The 19276-nt window shown below is 32.5% G+C and overlaps 1 protein-coding gene across 3 annotated transcripts in view; it reads right to left on the bottom strand.

Moving 5' to 3' along the window:
* Window positions 1-7769: 7769 nt before the first annotated feature.
* LOC107871171 (WAT1-related protein At1g09380) overlaps window positions 7770-19276 on the bottom strand; it is a 25292-nt gene continuing 13785 nt past the window's right edge. The window contains exons 1-7 of one of the 3 annotated variants that reach the window (XM_047394769.1): window positions 10259-10799; window positions 9968-10030; window positions 9220-9336; window positions 8878-9124; window positions 8585-8740; window positions 8306-8457; window positions 7770-8188 (exon numbers count right to left, since the gene is read on the bottom strand). In XM_047394769.1, the coding sequence (XP_047250725.1) occupies window positions 7951-8188; window positions 8306-8457; window positions 8585-8740; window positions 8878-9124; window positions 9220-9336; window positions 9968-10030; window positions 10259-10434 (1149 nt within the window). In that variant the 5' untranslated portion in view covers window positions 10435-10799 and the 3' untranslated portion in view covers window positions 7770-7950. Of the gene's footprint in view, window positions 8189-8305; window positions 8458-8584; window positions 8741-8877; window positions 9125-9219; window positions 9337-9967; window positions 10031-10258; window positions 10800-19276 lie in introns of those variants that run through there. The other 2 variants (XM_047394771.1, XM_047394770.1) reach the window with 2 other exon arrangements.

Here is a 19276-nt window from a genome sequence, read left to right as displayed (position 1 = left end):
TGACGGCAACGACGACGTCGTCTTCTTAGATGTGACCGTTCTCTAACTACAATAGCAGTGTCATCTTTCTCATTCTTCTTCCCTCAGGGTTCCCTCAATTGATTGCAATATTTTTTCAAATGTTTCACGGATTTCTCATGCCCATCTTGCTTCTTAAATTTTGATATCTCAAAGATTGGAGGAAGGTTAGCACTTGAAGGCATGCCCCAGTCTTTGTATGAAACATCTTTTTTTTACCCGTAGGTCCTAGAGAATTTTTCAAAGCATTTTCTGCACTCTTCATTTTTCCAACCATTTTTTTCGACTCTTCTGGCACACTAGACTTCTTGTTAAGAAATTTTGGTGGTTCAGTTAACTTAAAAGCAGGATCAGGAGTATAACAATGATCACCAAAAGTATTGAATATAAGTTCACTAGCAGCATAGGGACGCAGAACCATTGGATGAGACAGTGCGAAAGTCCCAGTAGAGGATTGAGCAACAAGATAACAGACGACATGTGGTGTTGTGAATATAGAAGGCTTATGCTGAGGAGCTAGAGAAAAAGTGGTGGAAGTATTGAGATGCTTTTGGCTTAGAATGAATTCTGAGTCATGTTGCGGTACATCAACAACAGTAGAAAACTGACTTTGAAATTTTGGTGGAAAACTCGAGGTATTTGTAGGATCAATAAAGGAAAATAGAGGAGGCAACCCACTGGCCCAGGCTCGATACATTTCTATCATTTGTTGTCTTAGCCTCCAAATTTTTTGTTTCAAACTCTCATTTTCCTGATTCTTTGTTTGATCCATGATGTCACTCTCTATATCTTGGTTGAGCACAACTAACCCTTTGAATTTGGTGTGATGTGAAGGACCAGCCAGAATGTCACAAACCAACCACCTTAAATTGATTCAGCAAAAAAAACAACAAATGTGTTGGAGTTCAACACTTTTTCAAAACCTTTTTTTCCTATTTTTTTTTTTTTGAAAAGATCACTGAACCCAATAAGGGTGCCTACGTATCTAACTCCCGAGAGAGGAGAATCAGATGTGCGTAGTTCATGAAGTCTTGCCACAATGGCCAATTAAACTCTTTTTTCTTTTCTTCTTTTACTCTTTCTTTTCGAAACTTTGAGAAGAGAAAATAACAAATTGTCAAAAGAATTGATGAATATCTTTTTGAATTTTTCAACTTTAACATCTCTATACAACATGAAACCTACGATTACCAAAGAAAAATCTTTTTGGATTTTCGATTTTGAATTTCATATGAAAGTGAAACTTGAAACTACCAAAGGAAAATCTTTTTGTAGTTTTCTTTTAAAAGATGTATATGAAACACCTACTCTAATAAAGAGTGAAGAAATTATTATTTTTTTGAAAATTTCAAATAAGATCCCCGAACCAACAATAGGCTGTCTATGTATCTCACTCCCGGGAGAGGAGAATCAGGGGTGCGTAGTTCATCCATATTGGACAATTAAGGATTAAATAACCAACTCCCTGACTTGAGAGACACGAGCACAAACAGAAGATGCAAAACGTCTATAAAATCTTTTTGAGTTTTCAATTTGACACTTCACATAAAAATGACACCAACAACTATGAAAGAAAAAATCTTTTTGGTATTTTCGTGAAATGTTCAAAACTCCTACAATTTTTTTTGCATTTTTCTTGTATAAAAACGCCTATGAATGAAAAATCTTTTTGAAGTTTTTGAATTGTGAATGCATGCTAAACAAGACAAAAGAAAAATCTTTTTGATGTTTTTGTTTTTGAGAAATGAGCGCAAAAGGTAAAAATCTTTTGAATTTTTGGATTGTGAAGAACAAAAGCCATAAAAAAACTCTAAAAACACTACGAAACACTTTTTTTTCGATTCACCTTTTCCTTTTTTTTCAACACTTTTTTGTCTACACACTTTACTTCTAACACATGCTTTCCCCAAATTGGTTCGTCAAATGACCATGTTACCCTCAGAGATGCAACATTTAGCACGTAGGGATGCTTTAGAGGTGAGTCTCCTACAAAGGGCCACGTGGGTCCTGTTAGGTCTCAGTATGATGCAGATAAGAATGACCTAAAGGTTGACCTAAGTTGGGGTCCACTAACAAGGCTGTTCAGGGGAGCGTATGGTCGATAGTGGCTGCTTTGCTTTCCACCTACTCCATACCAGCCAACGGCTCCCCCCTTAAGATAAGGGTGACTCAACTAGAGGTCGTGTACATAGCGTGTACTACGGACTTGTTGCAGAAAAAATGACTCAGGTTATGCACATGATGCACGATATAAAAGCGGTAACACATATGATAAATACTGTAAACAAATAGCACAAAAACACACAAAAGCGATAACAATAACACAAACAGAAATCACAAACAATGCTTATACACTCGTAATGACAAACAAAGCCAATACGACTCCAAAAATAAGCTCGAATTCTGAGTTCGATCCTCAGCAGAGTCACCAGAGCTGTCACACCCCTTTTTTAACCCGAAAAAAAAGATTATATTTTTAAGTTCGAAAGTGTTTTTATTATTAAGTGACAAAAGAAAACAATTGTTTCGAAAAAGATTCATTATATTCCAAACTCAGAGTCACCACTTGGCATAAATCGGGTGTGCCAAGTCACCCGTGGATATCCTTTTTCAAAACGGTTGACTTTGTAACACTGATCCGAGAACAGAGATTCCGATTAAGAAATTCTTTTGACTGAGGGGAAGGTGTTAGACATCCCTCGATCTCGTGGTTCGACCACGGTCGCTTGGCGGAGTATATCGGCTAATTTAACACTACAAATGTATAAACCACATAAAACACATAAAATGATCAAACAAACAAACAAGACAAACGGATCCCAAAATATAATATACAGTCCAATTATTACAAACCGAAATGAAAAAGGTACTGAAAAGTAAACCTACGCGAACCTACACCAAACTACGCTCCAATGCCTTACCCAATGCTTCGAGCCTTCATCACAGGCATCCTCTGAGTACATGATACGTCAGGGCATTCCCCGATGAATAAATACAATTCCTTCGGGGCATTCCCCGGCAAATGAATACAATGTCAATTACATACGATAAACCAGAAAAAACATCCAACAAATATTCCAAACACTCCAACAATTTCACCAATTCTAAATTTACGTACTTGAGCTTACTGTTTGCCTACCCGCTCGACACATATAATGTTCAACATCAACAATGAATCAAAATACCATAATATTCACTTTTATCAATTTTCAATTCCCGACCCAAATTCATTCTAATCATCAATAAAGTGTCATTTCAACACGCAGTCCATTATCACAAAATAAATCACAGAATCATAACAACAATTCATATCATGTTTCGAATATAATAAACGATGAAATAAAAAGACGAAGGAAGTAGAATTGGACCTCACTTTGACGATTGTATTTCGAACAACCAAGATGGATCAGAACTCACAAAGCCACAGAACCTCAACAAATACACTTCACGGTCAACTCGTTAAGTCTCAGCCTCCTCGGACTGTTTGAAGAGGACAAGGGAACAACACAGTTTCTTTTTTGATCGATTTTAGACGATGATTCGACCGGAGTGGCAAACTCTGATAGGCTTGAAACAGTGATGGAAAAAGAGGATTTTGACAGATTGTTGAAATTTCTAGTGAAATTGGATGGAAACAGACCGAATCTCGATGAATTTTTGGATGGTTGATGATGTTCTCCGGTGAGAATAGGCCGGAACAATAACAACGATGACTAGCGGTGTTCTTCGATTGGCGGTTCCGGCGAGAATTCGCCGGAATAACTGTTCCTCTCTGATTTTTCTCTTCTTTTTTAGCTCCCGCGTTTTACTCCCTCTCTTGCGCGCATTTTTTCTCCTCTCTCATGCTCAAATCTCCCTCTCTTTGTGTTTGTGTGAATGGAAATTGAGATTATGTGTATATGAGTATATGTGTGTGCAGCTTGGGGTTCGAAAAATGGAGTCCCCTCCACTGTTTCTGTGTGTATGTATCCATGGAAGGTGAGGTGTGGGGGAGTCTTCCGCTGGAGTAATCATGAAGCCCCAGGAAAAAAATAATGGCCTCCGGTGAATATTATTCCCTGGGTCTTACCTTTCTTCCATTTTTTCATGGGCCCCCCTTTCTTTTTCTTGTTCCCCGGAAACAAAATGGATTCAATATCCTTCCTTTCCACCGTGGGCCTTTTTTTTTTTTTTTATTATTAGTGCATTCTTGAATTATCTTCTTTTGAATTGGTTTTCAGTGAGATAAAATATGATGGGGTCGGTTGGGGTGACGTGGGTAGGGGGTTTAGGTAGGGTAGTGAGGTGTTTTGATTGGGTAGGTTGTTAGGATAAGATAAAATTAGTTACGGTTGTTATTTTTGTATTTAATGGAGGGGTTATCACACGGGGTAGGATACACGGTAGGATAAGGTAAAAATGGTTAAAAATGATATCGGGGAGGGACAAAATTAGGTGTCTACATACACAACATGTAGGGAAGAAGGAAATGTCACAGTTCAATTCTTTTGTCAGCTTGTTTACAGACAAAAGATTAAACTCAAAAGCTGGTACACACAACACATTATTAATTAGTTCACCTTCATTCAACTGAAAACTTCCAATCACATTCTCATGTAACAAATAAGTGGAATTATTAACCATACGATCTGTTGCTCCAGAATCTATAGTCCATTTCATAGTACCAGTGTTTGAATTACCTGCCATATTAGCAATACTTGAGGTTTCTCTTATGTATTTGTTCCCTTTGATCATATTGAGACTTTGTTGTAATTGTTATGGTGAGGACTTATGAATTAGCTGCACCAACTGCTCTTGTGAAATTTAATCATTGTATGATTATTCTCCCATAGTTGTAATTGTATTTGCTCTATTTTGCACATGGTCCAAGTTCAGGGCAGGAGCCAAAACTGCATTAACCTTCTTCTTTCCTTTGAAGTTTTCGGGATAGCCAATTAACTGAAAACAGTCATTCTTCACATGACCTGTTGCATGACAATGATCACACCTTTTTAGTTTGTTACAATCAGCACAAACATGCCCTTTAATACTGTAATATTCACGGTAAAGTGAGCTAAAGTTCTTCCTCTGAAGTTGAGTCGACTTATTGTAGGCTTGATATGGTTTATTAGACCTTGCAGTGTACAAATCCATAGACTCCATCCTTTCATGAATTGATCCTACAATTCCTTTTTGACTCTCATCCTGAATTACCAGAGCGTAAGCTTGATTGACAGTGGGTAAATTGTGCATCATCAGAATCTGACCCTTAGCCTAAGAGTAACTGTCATTCAATACCATTAGGAATTGTAACAAACATTGATGCTGCATCTACTCAACAAAACTCCGAGCTTTATGACAATCACAACTAGATGGAGGTAGAATAGAATCATATTAATTCCATAGATTTTAATTTTAAATTTTGTAAAATAGACTGAAACAGTTGATACCCCCTGTGTTAGGGTAAATACACTTTGATGCAATTGATACAATCTAGAATCATTTATTTTTATCAAAACGCTTCTTGAGATCCAACCATACCTGATTTGAAGTTGAAGAATATAGAATTCCACTGAGTAATTCCTTACTTACATTGTATGTAAGCCAAGAGATGACAATCGCATTGAAACGATCCCAAATTTTCATCAAGTCTCCATTATAATCGCTTTGAAGAACAGAGCCATCAATGAAACCTGATTTGTTTCGTCCCAATAATGCGATCTCTATAGCTCGACTCCATAATGTGTAGTTTTTCATCCCTGTCAATTAAATCCCAACAAATAATGCACCTGGTACATCTGAGGGATTTAAGTAGAGTGGATGATTGTGATCAATCGTCACTGAGCCGACATTGACAGGCTCACCACCAACTCTGGTACTCGAACTGTTCAACGATGCATCCTCTACCGCTGTGCGAGCTCAATTGCTGCAAAATCCCTCAATTTACCATCGAAAAGTGTGCGATAAATCCCTAGATTCGCTCTCTGAGCTCTAATACCATGTTAAGTTGTGAATGATCTGACGTTACGTTCCAATTTGCTGCCAATGGGTAATGATTGCTCACAAAAATTAAAATATATACGTATGTAAAAATTATACAAGCTTGGTGCAATATTCAAAAATAATAGTTTAGCCTCTAAATCAGATCATTTGAATATAAAATAATTATTTCTTCACGTATGCATGTCGAATGAACTCCATTAATTTGTGTGAGGTCAAGACTGTTAAGTGTGATTACTTTACAAAAAGATGAGTACGTGTAAAAATATTAAAATTATTTGTAAATTCCAATTCTCTGAGATATCCGTGATTAGTTAATTGACTTTTCTACAGCAATGTCGAACCTATAAAAAATAAAAAGAAATATTGTACTTGATATATTTTCAATATGAGTGTGACGTTCTTCCTTTGCCAAGGGATATCTGTTATGGTTGCCTTTAATTTTTGTTGGTTCATTTTATTATTAAAATAAAAATATTAAAATATATGACAACTAGTAGGCATAAGATGGAGAAAGTGATGTCATTATTTTTGTAACTCATTACATTATCTTTTGATGTTGGTGGATATAAATTGTAGTAAAAGCTGATCATTAGTTCTTGTAACTCATATGATCATTAGTTTCTTGTAACTCCATGATCATTAGTTACATATAACATATGTAACATTAAAACTATTTATCTACTCATATTACTACTCCTCATTCATCCTATTCATTACATGAAAGTATTCTTAATTTATAAATAAAGGTGTTTCTTTCTTTGTTGTGTGATAAGAAAAAGATGATAAGAGTGAATGTAGTAGTGAGTAAGAGTTGAGACAAAGAAAATATTCTAAGTCTTCAACAATATGCAAAAGAGAATAACTAATCTTAGTGAAAGGGAGAATTGAGACAAAGAAAATATTTTAACTCTTCAACTATATTCACTTTGCAAAAGAGAGTAACTATATTAGAAAAAGAGAGAGTTGAGACAAAGAAAACATTCTAAGTCTTCAATTATATTCACTATACAAAAGATAGTAACTATATTAGTGAAAGAGAGAGTTGAGACAAAGAAAATTTCTAAGTCTACAACTATATATTTCATTATACAAAAGAGAGTTTTAACATGTTGAAGGAAGGTATTTTTGTGCTGGAGCTTTGGACTCTTCAACTAATTCGGAGTTGCTTGAGTTATACATCGTTGATGGGTTATTGTATCCTAGAGGGGGACAAGTCAAGAGATATATTGTTGGATCGGTGTAGATTATGCCGTAGTGGGCGAGATATCCGCGCCTCATCCAAGAAGAAATTATTTTTTTCTTCATTTTTTATATTTTCAACTGTAATTTAATTATTGTGGTATATATATTACACCAACAATACCCAATGACAATTTTCAAACCACATTTTAAAATTACATTGCTATGTCCATTTTGAGAACATAATTCCGGCCATTTAGAGCAGCCTTACCTTCGCCCATTATTATTACTAGTATTAATACTAACACTTTGAACAAAGGCCATAATGATTATCAAGATTAGTTACCAAAAAATTATTTAAAAAAAAATTAACCTAGCTATTCATAAATAACTTCCAACCTAAAAGCTCCATTTAGTATGGAAACAATCCATTTTAGATGCTTGAAACAATCCATTTTAGATGAGAAAGAACTTAATATGGAATCCTCTTGCATAACATTCGTTACCTTCATATATGACTGAACAGCTTATTTTTCGTATCAATAACAAAATGAAATGAGTTTTTTAATTTAAATTTGATATGCCACAACTTTTGAAGCATACAGCTGAAGATATATCATTTCAAGAGATTCCAACAGAATTTCCAATGAAACATTACATTTGTTCAGTAATTTTCCACCAACGAAAGTGTGGTACATAGAATATTTTTAATGAGTAGGGCAACAAAACACCTGGTACATTATTGTCATTTCAAATCTAGCAGCAATAATATCATTGAAAGACAAGTTTCTTTTTGTAAGTCTCCACCTTAAGATCATTGGCTAAATCTGATGATATCTGCTTCGTCTCTAGATAGTGACCATTAGAGTTAGGTAATTGCAATTCCACATCCACTTCAGTGCACTCCTCTTTATCTTTATGTACGTCAGTATCCTCTGCACTTGTCTCCATCTTTTTCCCCCACAAAAAGCCATAAAGCCCAGCCACTACTAAGATTGACCCTACAACTCTGATATTTCAAACAATGATCTCATTAAATTAAATGGTAACAGAAATAATGTTGTTAACTAAGAAATTATAATTAGTTTACAATAGGAAAAGAAAGTATTATTGGCTATGTGCTTACACTCCAAGGTATAATTTCTCACGAAGCAAAGTCCAACTGAGAAATGCCGAAATAACTAACAGCAACGGATTGAACATGGAGACATATAAAGGACCTTTCTTCTCAATGCACCATGAACTTAGAAAATATGCAAGTGATGTAGCCACAACACCCTGTAGTCATCATCAAATAAACAAATTAAATACTCTGTAAGTCGTAATATTTACTTTTTGGTCATTTTTCTTCGTTAAATATTTATAAGGCATGCATATAAAAAAAAAAAATTGGGGAGAGTCATACATTATAGACAACCGAGATAGCTCTAATGGGATTTAATGTCCATTCAGAAAGTTTAGGGACGACGCAGAAGCCAATAATGACACACTCCACACTTGCCATTAGGCACATCAATAACGTTGATGTATATGGAGCTGCATACTTCTCGTTTACCTTTGCCTGAATAATCCAAAAACAACAAAAAAGTGAACACTACGATTGATGATTAGAAAAAACATCTTCTTTATTTTCTTAAATTTTGTGTCAATTCAAAATATGACAAACAAATTGAAAGGGAGGAAGTAATATTATATTACCTGAATGATTAGCCAAATGGCATAAGTGAGACTGGACATTATAAGTAGAAAAGGTCCTAAAAAGAAGTTAGAATGGGCTGAATTGACATCTTTGCCTGTATTTTCTGCATATTTCCAGTGGAATCCGAGTTGGCCAATAACAACTTTGCCATGATATAATGACAATAGCATGGCACCTCCAACACATACTATTGTGCCCCAAAACTTGGCTTGTCCTGCTATACTTCTTAAACCCAATTTTTCAACCCTGCACATACAAATTAAAATTATTTACACTTATTTATTTACCCTGTTCCAGTTTGAATATTCTTTTTACATTTGAATCGTGGAGTAATTAATTACCCGAAAGATACTGCTATAATAAACGTGAACGCAGGGATTAGATTATCGATGGCGGAAGCAATTGTTGGAGTTGAGTTCGTTAACCCAATGTACCACACACATATGTTCGCTGTTAATCTGCCATAGAAAAAGAAGAAAAAGTAAAATTATACTAACAACAATTGGAATTCAGTTCCAAATAAGTAAAAATCATTGATATGATTAACCAAAATTGTTCATATCCCATTGTTTTGATTTTTAAAGCCGCTGGCCACCTTATTTATGTATTTACTACAATTAGTTAGATTATACTATATATAAATATATTCGGTGGAACGAGCCTTTTAGTACGTTATTTGGCAGGGACAGATCTATGGTATCCGGTGGGGTTCCCGGGAACCCCATCCGCTAACGTAAAGCTTATAATTACATTAGAAAAATTCTCAATGAGTTTAAATATTAACAAGTAGGAAACCATAACAAAATAATAGGATAACTTAGTGGTAGGAGGGGCATACTTGAGATATATGTCATCTCGGTCATGAGTTCGAATCTCTATGAGGGTTTTTTTTTTTTCTTAAAATTTTTTCAGCTTTATTTATTTTATTGGGAACCCACAAATTTGAAATCTTGGATCCGCCACTGCTATTTGGAGATGCATAACATAATGATTTTCTCACTTTTTCATTGTGCAACTCACATGAAACGTATGATCGTAAATAAATAGTTTGGTGGAGTAATTATTTCCAACAGAACAGAAAATGCTTACCCGAAAATAGAACACAAAAATATCTGAAAAAGAATAGAGAGTGTCAACTTTGGTCTAGTTTTCCTGTCAAGATAATGCATGAGTAAATAAGAGAATTGTAAAAGAAGAAAAAGCATATATGACTATATTAAATACAAATAAAATACTAAATTACAACCGGATCAAGCAATTTGCTTTGAATCCAATAGGCCTAAAGAGTATTTAGTATCTTTTGGAATATATAGCTAATGAATGAATATTTCTCTTCAAGGAGAAAATAGTGATTTTTTAGTAGTGAAAGAAGTGATGTACCTCTCGAAGAAGTAAGCAAAGGGAGCAATGGAAATGGTGGCAAAAATAGGCCTATAAGCAGACTGAACAAAAGGATTCATGCCACCATCCATCACTAACTTTGATATTATTATCATACCACCAAATCCTAATTGCACAATCACCATTACAACAAAAGGCAACAATTCATTCCCCATTTTAATTTCTTCGTTTTTGATCGATACCTAAATTAAACACAACAATGAATAATATATATATCACCTACCTAGCTAGCACTTCTAAAGGACTTTCAAACATTTGGGAGGGGGGAGTAGTGAATAATGATTGAATACGCCCATGAAACTCTATATTTATAGGATATATATATATATATATATGGTGCCTAGCTAGCTAGTATAACAATTACATATAAGAAACAATTCCTCTTGTCCACTCCACTCCACTTGTAATCTTCTTCTTTTTTTGCGTAGAAGGATATTTATATATAATATTCAAACTTTCAAAACATTACATAAAGTTTGATAAGCGTGATTTAAGTTATCTCCCAAACAAAATGGACTTCTATGTATATGCGTGAATATTTTAATGTTCAGCCTCCTTTAAATATACTTATTGTATTTTTTCTACCTTTAATAGGTGAAAGTTTTGGTTGTACCACAAAAGGTACTTTTGGTATTTAAAGTATTGTTCCCACTCAGGGTCGTTTGATAGAGTGTATAAGAATAATGCTAAATAAGGTATATTAATAATGTTTGTATTATTAATGCAAGTATTAGTAATACTGGTATTAATTACACATTCATTATTTTTACACATTAGTTGGTTTGATATATTAAAGATAATATATATTTATATAATTTTTGTAAAAAAATATTTGTTTACCAAATTACCCTTTCCTTAATCACAGAACCGCTCAACCATCGTCAATTTTTTACCAATATAAGTACAATTCAACTCATTAACAAGTGTAGGTTCAAAGAAAATTAATCAGTTTCTGGAAATATGCTACGAAAAAATTGTAACAAAATACTCCCTCCGTCCTAAATTATGTGTCGTCGTTTTCTTTTTTGGTCCATCCCCAAAAAAATGTCGTCTTCCCTTATTTGGTAAGTTTTTAAAGATACGATTACAATCTTATCCTTAGTGGTCCCACTTAATTTTAAATACTATTACTCCTTTTTTTATTTGTCTTTTCAATTAAAAATGGTCTCACTTGATTTTAAATATTATTACTACTTTCTTTAAGAAGGATAATTTTGTAACTTTAACAAAGTCAATACTTATTTCTTAAATATCGTGTTCGGTCAAATGGGACACATAATTTGGGACGGAGGGGTAACAAGTTTTCGTTGATATGATTATATCGTTGAACAAGCTCTGCTGTAATTGCATTACCAACACAACCTCAATCAAATTACGCCTATGTCCAAGATTATCAACTCTTTTTTTCCCCAAGGGACATTTATTAAGGCATACGGACCAAAACGTTGTCCAGTAAGATATATTTTTTTCATAGGCTTTACGATTTACATCATAGACATAAGGATTTGACTACGATGAAAAATCCAAATTGAAAATATAAATTTGATAGAATTACTAACCTTGTGAGAAAAACAAATATTGATTAAGGGGAAGAAGAAGAAGCGGCTACAGTAAGAAGAGGAAGATGCAGTAACCATTTTTTTTCCAAAAAAGAGAGTAAATTTTATGGGGGAAAAGAAAAATGGAGTGTGATATGGTGGGAAAAGGAGGGAAAATAATTTAAGGGGTAATAATGTCATTTAATAAATTAATACATGTGTTGAAAGTTTATTAATACACATCTTAATACATAATATAGTATATAATTAGTATAAGTATTATTTATGCATAGTAAATATGGTACCAAACAAGATATTATTAATGCTCATTAATTAATGCATGCATTAGTTTTTTCAAACTTTTTACCAAACGACCCCTCAATATTTTATCATTCTTTATTTTTTGGTTTTTCATCCGGTGTCCGGTACTCGCATTGGAGCCCCACTAATTCGGATTCGCGTTGGGTAGGGCCCCATTCAGGGGATAGCGCTCCCAACAGAGTTTTCTTCATGCCCAGGATCGAACCCTCGATCTCTGATTAAGGGTAGAGCAGCCCCATCCGCTGCACCACAATCCATATCGGTAATGTTTTATCATTCATTAAGTGAGAATAATGGTCAACGTGTTGCCTATTTATGTTATCAGGTATTGAAAAAGTTTTTCTCGATTTTATTTTATAGCTCCTATACATGTTACTTTGTCAATTTTTCTACAGATCTACAGAGAGAAAAAAGGTATGCTTATATTTTTCATAAATTGTTTCTTTTTGCTTGTTTCGATTCATATCGCCGAATTTAATTCTTATATTTTTTCGTATTGATTTCACTCTTGTAGTTTTCTATTCTCTTAGGGTTTGTCAATTTTGTTTGGTATGACTATGAGTTTTTTTTTTTTTTTAAAGAGTTGTTCTATGCAATTGTTTTTTGTTATTGCATTTTTTCCCTACTTTTAATAAGTTAAAGTTTTGGTTGTACCACAAAAGGTACTTTTGGTATTTTAAGTTTTGTTACCACTCAATGTTTTGTCTGTTGATGACATGTGTATTCATTAAGTGAGAATAATTTATTGTAATTATGATGTACTACACCATCATATATATTATCTGCATAAAATATATATTTTTTTTAATTATACACGTTCGTCTTAATAAGTTTATAAAATCCTAAGGATTTTCTATTTAAAAAAATTTGACATGTATCTAATTGAAATCGCGTTTTCCACAAAGCATGCACAATTTTTTTCAATTTCCTTTTTAAACTGAAATCAAAAGTAAGTGAAGCACTTCATTAAGAGTTTGAGATATTCGATTACTATATGACATAATTTGAGTTTTTGAAAGATTCTAATAAATTTAAGAAATTTAAGAAATTGACTATGTGTCCACCGTATAAAAGAAGACTTGTCATTATTGAAAGGAAGACCAATAATGTAAAGATAGAAGATCAAACAATTGATCAATGAATTGAGTGGGATTTGAGTCCCCAACGTCATACCACCAAAAAAAAAAAAAGAAGTATAAACCAAAAAATTTTGCCTCACTTGCCAATTTTTTTAATTATTTTTATTAGAAAGAGGTTTAGCAGAGGGGCAATTAGGACCATTTCAGCATTTTGGTCAAAAGAAAGTCATAAACTACTACAATTTAAAACATTATGCCAAAAGTTTTGTTGCCTTTTGCATAAAATATGTGGAAAAATCAGATATTTTACTAAAGATATATATATATATATATAGCTAGATAGATTATTTTTTTAATTATATATAACATAATTATTTCTACACATGTTCATATAATTATTTCGGATGTTCAATTGATCACTCTTTCATTTACGTGATTCCACCCTATTGAAGAATCAGCCAGTGACATATATCCCGGTTAAGCGTTCGGATATTGAAATTCTTAGAGGTTGAACGTGTTTTTTGCTATTTTTCTATTGTAAGTTTTCTTTAATTTTTTTTTTAAGTACTATTTTCAATGAGTTTATTATGAATATATAACTAAAATTTGTATACATACACAAACTAAAGTTACATTATTACATTAAATATCAATTTGATAAAGTATTTACTCAAATTTCAAACTAATTACATAAATCCTCCTTTTTATTACTTTCTCTCTCATAAACCTTATACATCTAAAACACTATATTTTCTTCCGTATTTTGCTCCCCATCTGCTCCCATTACACCCGATATTTTCTCTACATTTGAAAATCCTTTTTTCACGGCAAAATTCAAGTAATCTACTTGGAGTTTATCAATTTGTAAGTTTTGAAGCTTAAATTGATTTTATTGATTTACTTTTTTTTGTCAACTTTACCAATTTAGCATTTGTTTCGTTTATTCTCTGAATGCATGTTCGTTTCTATGAAATTATTGTATTTTGATTCAACTTTCGTAGTTTGATTTTTTCGTTTTTCTTCATATATTACAAATTAGATTTTTTATTTTCTTGGTTTGTACTTGCTTTTGCTTAATCGATATAGTGTAAAATTGGTAATGAGTTCTCGTCCTAACTTTAGTTTAGGACTTAGTCAGTTAGATTCTCAAAAACAAGATATTCCCATTGGGTTTGTTCCTGGTACATTTAATTGCGAAGAACCCAATTTTGCAGAGAATCGTTCAAAGCATCGAAATGAACTGGCAACAATGCGGAAATTGAAGGAAGGGGCTAGTTCTAGATCGAAGAAGTCAGGTTCTAAAGCGGCAAGTAAGAAGAAGTTTGATGATTCCAGTCAACCACGTCTTCCGAAGACATTGATTATGAGTTTATGTATAAGTTGACATATGTATAATAAGACATTGTACATTAGCTATTTCATCCCACTAATGTATAATGTAGGTATTCTGAAATATATTTCTATAGGTTATACATTGGCAGTTATGAAAAAACAAACAGTTATAAAGTATTAATTTTGTATAAGGTGACATTACACATTACAGTAATTTACTTTTTAAATGTGTAAGCTACCCTCATACATGTATATCTATTGCTTAATTAGGTTTGATATTAATTTTGAGATGTGTAAGTTACCCTCATACATGTGTAATTGTTGTTTATTTAGGGTCTGATATAAATTGTTAGATGTATAAATAACCATCATACATTTGTATTTGTTGTTTAATTATGGTCCTAATTTAATTTTTTTGATGTATAAGTTACCCTCATACAGGTTTAATTGTTATTTTTAGATTGCAATGAGCAAAGTACATGGAAACTTGCTTCAAATTATCAACTTTCAAATATTGATGAGAATGGGAAGAAGTTGTGTTTGGATTATAATACTTATTATTCTTCATCTAAAGTTTTGGTTAAGAAATGTGTGGCTTAGATGAAAAAAGTATTGATAATTCTCAAACTCAATGGTTCAAGTTTGTGTTAACCAATGTTTAGTAGAGTTCAAGAGATTTTTTCGATCGGAGCCCATATGTAGAATTGCATTGAGTATACTGTTATATTGACATGAATGGAGTTGCAACTTATTTTATTTTTTACATAATTTTTGAATATATAATTTTAGTAATATTGAGTTGATCTTATCTGTTTAATTGACTCTTGAGAAGTAAAAATATCACTTAACTTGAAGCCGATTAAGTAAATAATAGGTCGCAATTTGAAGCGATCTACATGATATACAAATATAGATTATAGTCTTATCTATTACTATTCCATACCAATCTACTATCTGTTAACTAGGACTCTAAAAGAGAACGTGTATCTTGTGAACCAAGCCATACTACAAATTTAACAGGTTATAGTAAACCATCTATTTTATTTTTCAACCATCTTTACATATTATGGAAAATTATGAATAATTTATCTTTTAAGTAACATGATTGGATACAAATTAAGAGATGTGTACATTTGACCCAAAACATACTACAAACTTTTCATGTTATGGTACATTACCTACATTTTGTTTCAACTAGTTTTACTTATTGTGATAAATTAAGTAGTCTTATACATAACCTGATAGGAAACAAATTCTTGTAATCTATTACCACTTATAATTTGAATAGAATTCTCCTCAATAGATTAGATAAGGATTAATTTTTTGAGATAAATTTTATTTTGTCCGATCACATCAACATTAACTACTGCTATAAATATACGAGATCAATCAATTCTTTTCGTTCAACATAGCCAACTTTATTTCATAAGTGTAATTGCTATTTCTCATGGACTCTCGGTTTATGTTCTTTGATACTCTTCGGATAAAAACATGGTGAAATTAGCCACAATATTTATTTTTCTTTGCTCTTTTGCAACTTTTTCTCATTGTTTACCATTATCAACAAGTTCTAGATGGATAGCAGATGATGCAACTGGTAAAAGAGTAAAATTAGTTTGTGGCAATTGGTCTAGCCATATAGAGACCATGTTACCAGAAGGCCTAGATCTGAGCCCATTAGCCATATTGCTCGGCACATTTCTGATTCATTCATAGAAGACGTCTTCAATACCCACTTGCAGTCTTTGTTACGACAATTCAGTACATAGCTTCAATTTTTTTACATTGAATCAATGTATTAAACAAAAGTATTAAATATATATATATATTTATATATATATATCCAGTTTTCATTATACATTTGTTCGAATGTCTAATCAAATATTATACATTCGTAATTTAATTATTCAACTACACAAAACCCAACTATAAAACACAAACTACTTCAGAATGTCTAGAACCATATTACCATACATTCCTTGGACTGGCACAGTTTCATTATACATTGGCATGAATGTATAATAACACATTATACATTCGTACCTTTATGAGTTTCAGCAACACAGAACCCAACTTTAGAACATAAACTTCTTCAAAACCTCTAAAAACCATATTACCATAGATTATAAGATCAGCAAATAAAATCGATACACAATACAACATCTGTTTCTTTATCAAACTGTATTTCCTTATTGGATTTGTCGAAAGTGAAAATACAAAGTGGAAAATTAACCAATCCAGAAAATTATTTCTTCAACTCAACGTAAATCCTCACTCCATTGTCGTTCCTTATGACAATTGGAGAAGAATTTTCTTCAACCGCATATTTAGCTTCAATTTTTTTACATACTTCGTCGATATCCAATTTCATGGCGATCGTAGCAACCAATTTCAATAAAGTTATACTTTCCAAAATATTTATTGCATCACTTTTGTATGATTGATAACTAATTTCTGACTCCCAAATTTCAGAATGTCGCAACAATATGGGGATATTCATATTGATTTTAGTAGTATTGAAGAACGTATGTAGAAGAAATTGATTGTTTTTGGCTTTCCAGATCTTGATTCCCAGAAAAAGATAAAAAAAAATTGATGTTTAAGAAAATTTTTGAAATTCAAATATCAGCTACTAGTTTTATCCATAAACGAGTTAATGTTAGCTAATTATTGCCGTTAGTTAAGGAAATGTAAAATAATTTATGATTTCTCTTACCTTAAATTTAGGATTAACTGTTTCATCATACATTGACCAATGTATAATAGAAGGCCGAATGTATGAGTATCTTTGCAAAAATCAGGAAAGAGAAAACAAAAAGGAATTTTATTTAATTAGTTTCATTAATTAGGGGATTTATGTTGTTTACACCTCGGAAAATGAACACATTTTAACTAGCTAGTTGTTCATTTGGAAACTATAAACACTTTTGAAAACTATTAGTCATTTCTCACTTTGATTATCTTAAGCATTTCATATATTACTAAAAAGAGATAGCAATTTTTGGTTGGTCATTGACTAGATAATTTACATGAAAATTATCAATTTCACTATATAGTTCTCCAACAATTGACAACATTTTTGTAGGATAAGTAACTTGTAGATAGGACCATCGGATATGAAGTTGAAATAATTAGGACACAACCTCTATATACAATTGAAAACAGCATAATCAGCCTACAAGACAACGGACCTATACTTACCAATACTTATGCATACATGTTTGGCACTGAAGAATCATTAGATGAGTTACGTTGTTGTGGTTAAGAGTGAAATGTCATGCGGACTCGGAGCTAGTTGAGGGAATTTTAGTAGCTCATTTGATTGGCTATCACCTTGTTGGTGAAGTTTTGGTTATCCACTTTACAGTCCAACACCCACCCACCAACCCTCCCCCAATTTTTTTTTATTTTTTTTTTGAAAAAACTCATAGCTGGCTGATTTTCCGGGAAATACGTTGAGACGCAGCAGCTGAAAGGCATAAGAGACATATTACATAGATCAAAGGTTCAAGTCATGTTCAAGGTACAATTGGGTTTTGGTGGTGTTCTTTTGGGCTTTTGGTTCTCCTTTTTGGGTTTCCGATCAGCTGGATATGTTAGTGTCCAGCCCAACTATTTTTTCAAAATGGGCCTGTAGGGCGCACCCATCAATAAGCTGCTCAAGATGTCTGATAGGCCCAGGGTATTCTAATGTTTGATAACAAAACTCAAAAGGGATTCTTACAATGATTAGCCACATATTTTAAATAATAGACAGTAAATATATTTCTTTTAATATAATTATAATATACTTCGTCAGTTTGAATTTATGTAAGGTAGTTTGACTCGGCATGAAGTTTAAGAAACAAATAAAAACTTCAAAACTTGTGGTCTAAAATAAGTCGGAGACATTTGTGTGATTATAAATCATTTCATTAAAGGTAAAATAGACATTTTAATGCTAAAATGTTGCTAAAGGTAAAAAGGTATCATTCTTTTTTAAACTGATTAAAAAAAAGGGAGTCATATAAATTGAGACAGAAAAAATGCATATTTTACACATAATTAGTGTATATATAATGTACATTTGTCAAGTGGTTGCGATTAGTCTAACGGAGCGGCCAAATGTTTTAAAATCCTCATAGAGGTTTTGTAATCAGTAATTATACCAAGTCAATGAATATATGGCCCAACTATTTTTTTAAAATAGGAAAAACTACAAGAAGCAGCATACTTAACACTTAAATTATACAAAATAGCAATACTTTAATCAAAGTATCTTGAGTAGCAAATCTAGCATTATTTTAAGTGGGGAACCACATTTACCGCCTCTCAAAAGTTACCGTGTTCGAGGTTCCATTTTTCACGCTTAAAATCTTTCTCTTTCCTTTAATTGCTTTTTACTTTATCATTTTTCACGTTTTTTCTCGGATTTTCTCTTTCAATTTTTTTCTATTCTTAACGTCTTTTGTACGATCTGATAAGGAAATTGTTCCACAATTTCAGGTAACTAATTAATTCAGTTATTGCATGTTATCAATTTCTCAAAAAAAAAAAAAGAAATTAAATTTTATACTTTAAACAATTTCTCCAATTCGTCTTTAAGGTTTTGATTTTTGTAGTTGTTAACGGAGAATCAAGGTGATCGGATTTGCTGAATTTTGTTTTGTTTGTTTTTTCAGTTAAATTTGATGTTTTATGAGTTGATATAGTTGAAAAAGTTGAATTTTGGATGAGAATTGAAACTG

This window comes from Capsicum annuum, chromosome 8, assembly GCF_002878395.1.
Source record: "Capsicum annuum cultivar UCD-10X-F1 chromosome 8, UCD10Xv1.1, whole genome shotgun sequence".
Taxonomy (NCBI): Eukaryota; Viridiplantae; Streptophyta; class Magnoliopsida; order Solanales; family Solanaceae; genus Capsicum; species Capsicum annuum.
The sequence above is the reverse complement of the archived record's forward strand: the minus strand, read 5'-3'. Positions and strand labels throughout refer to the sequence as shown.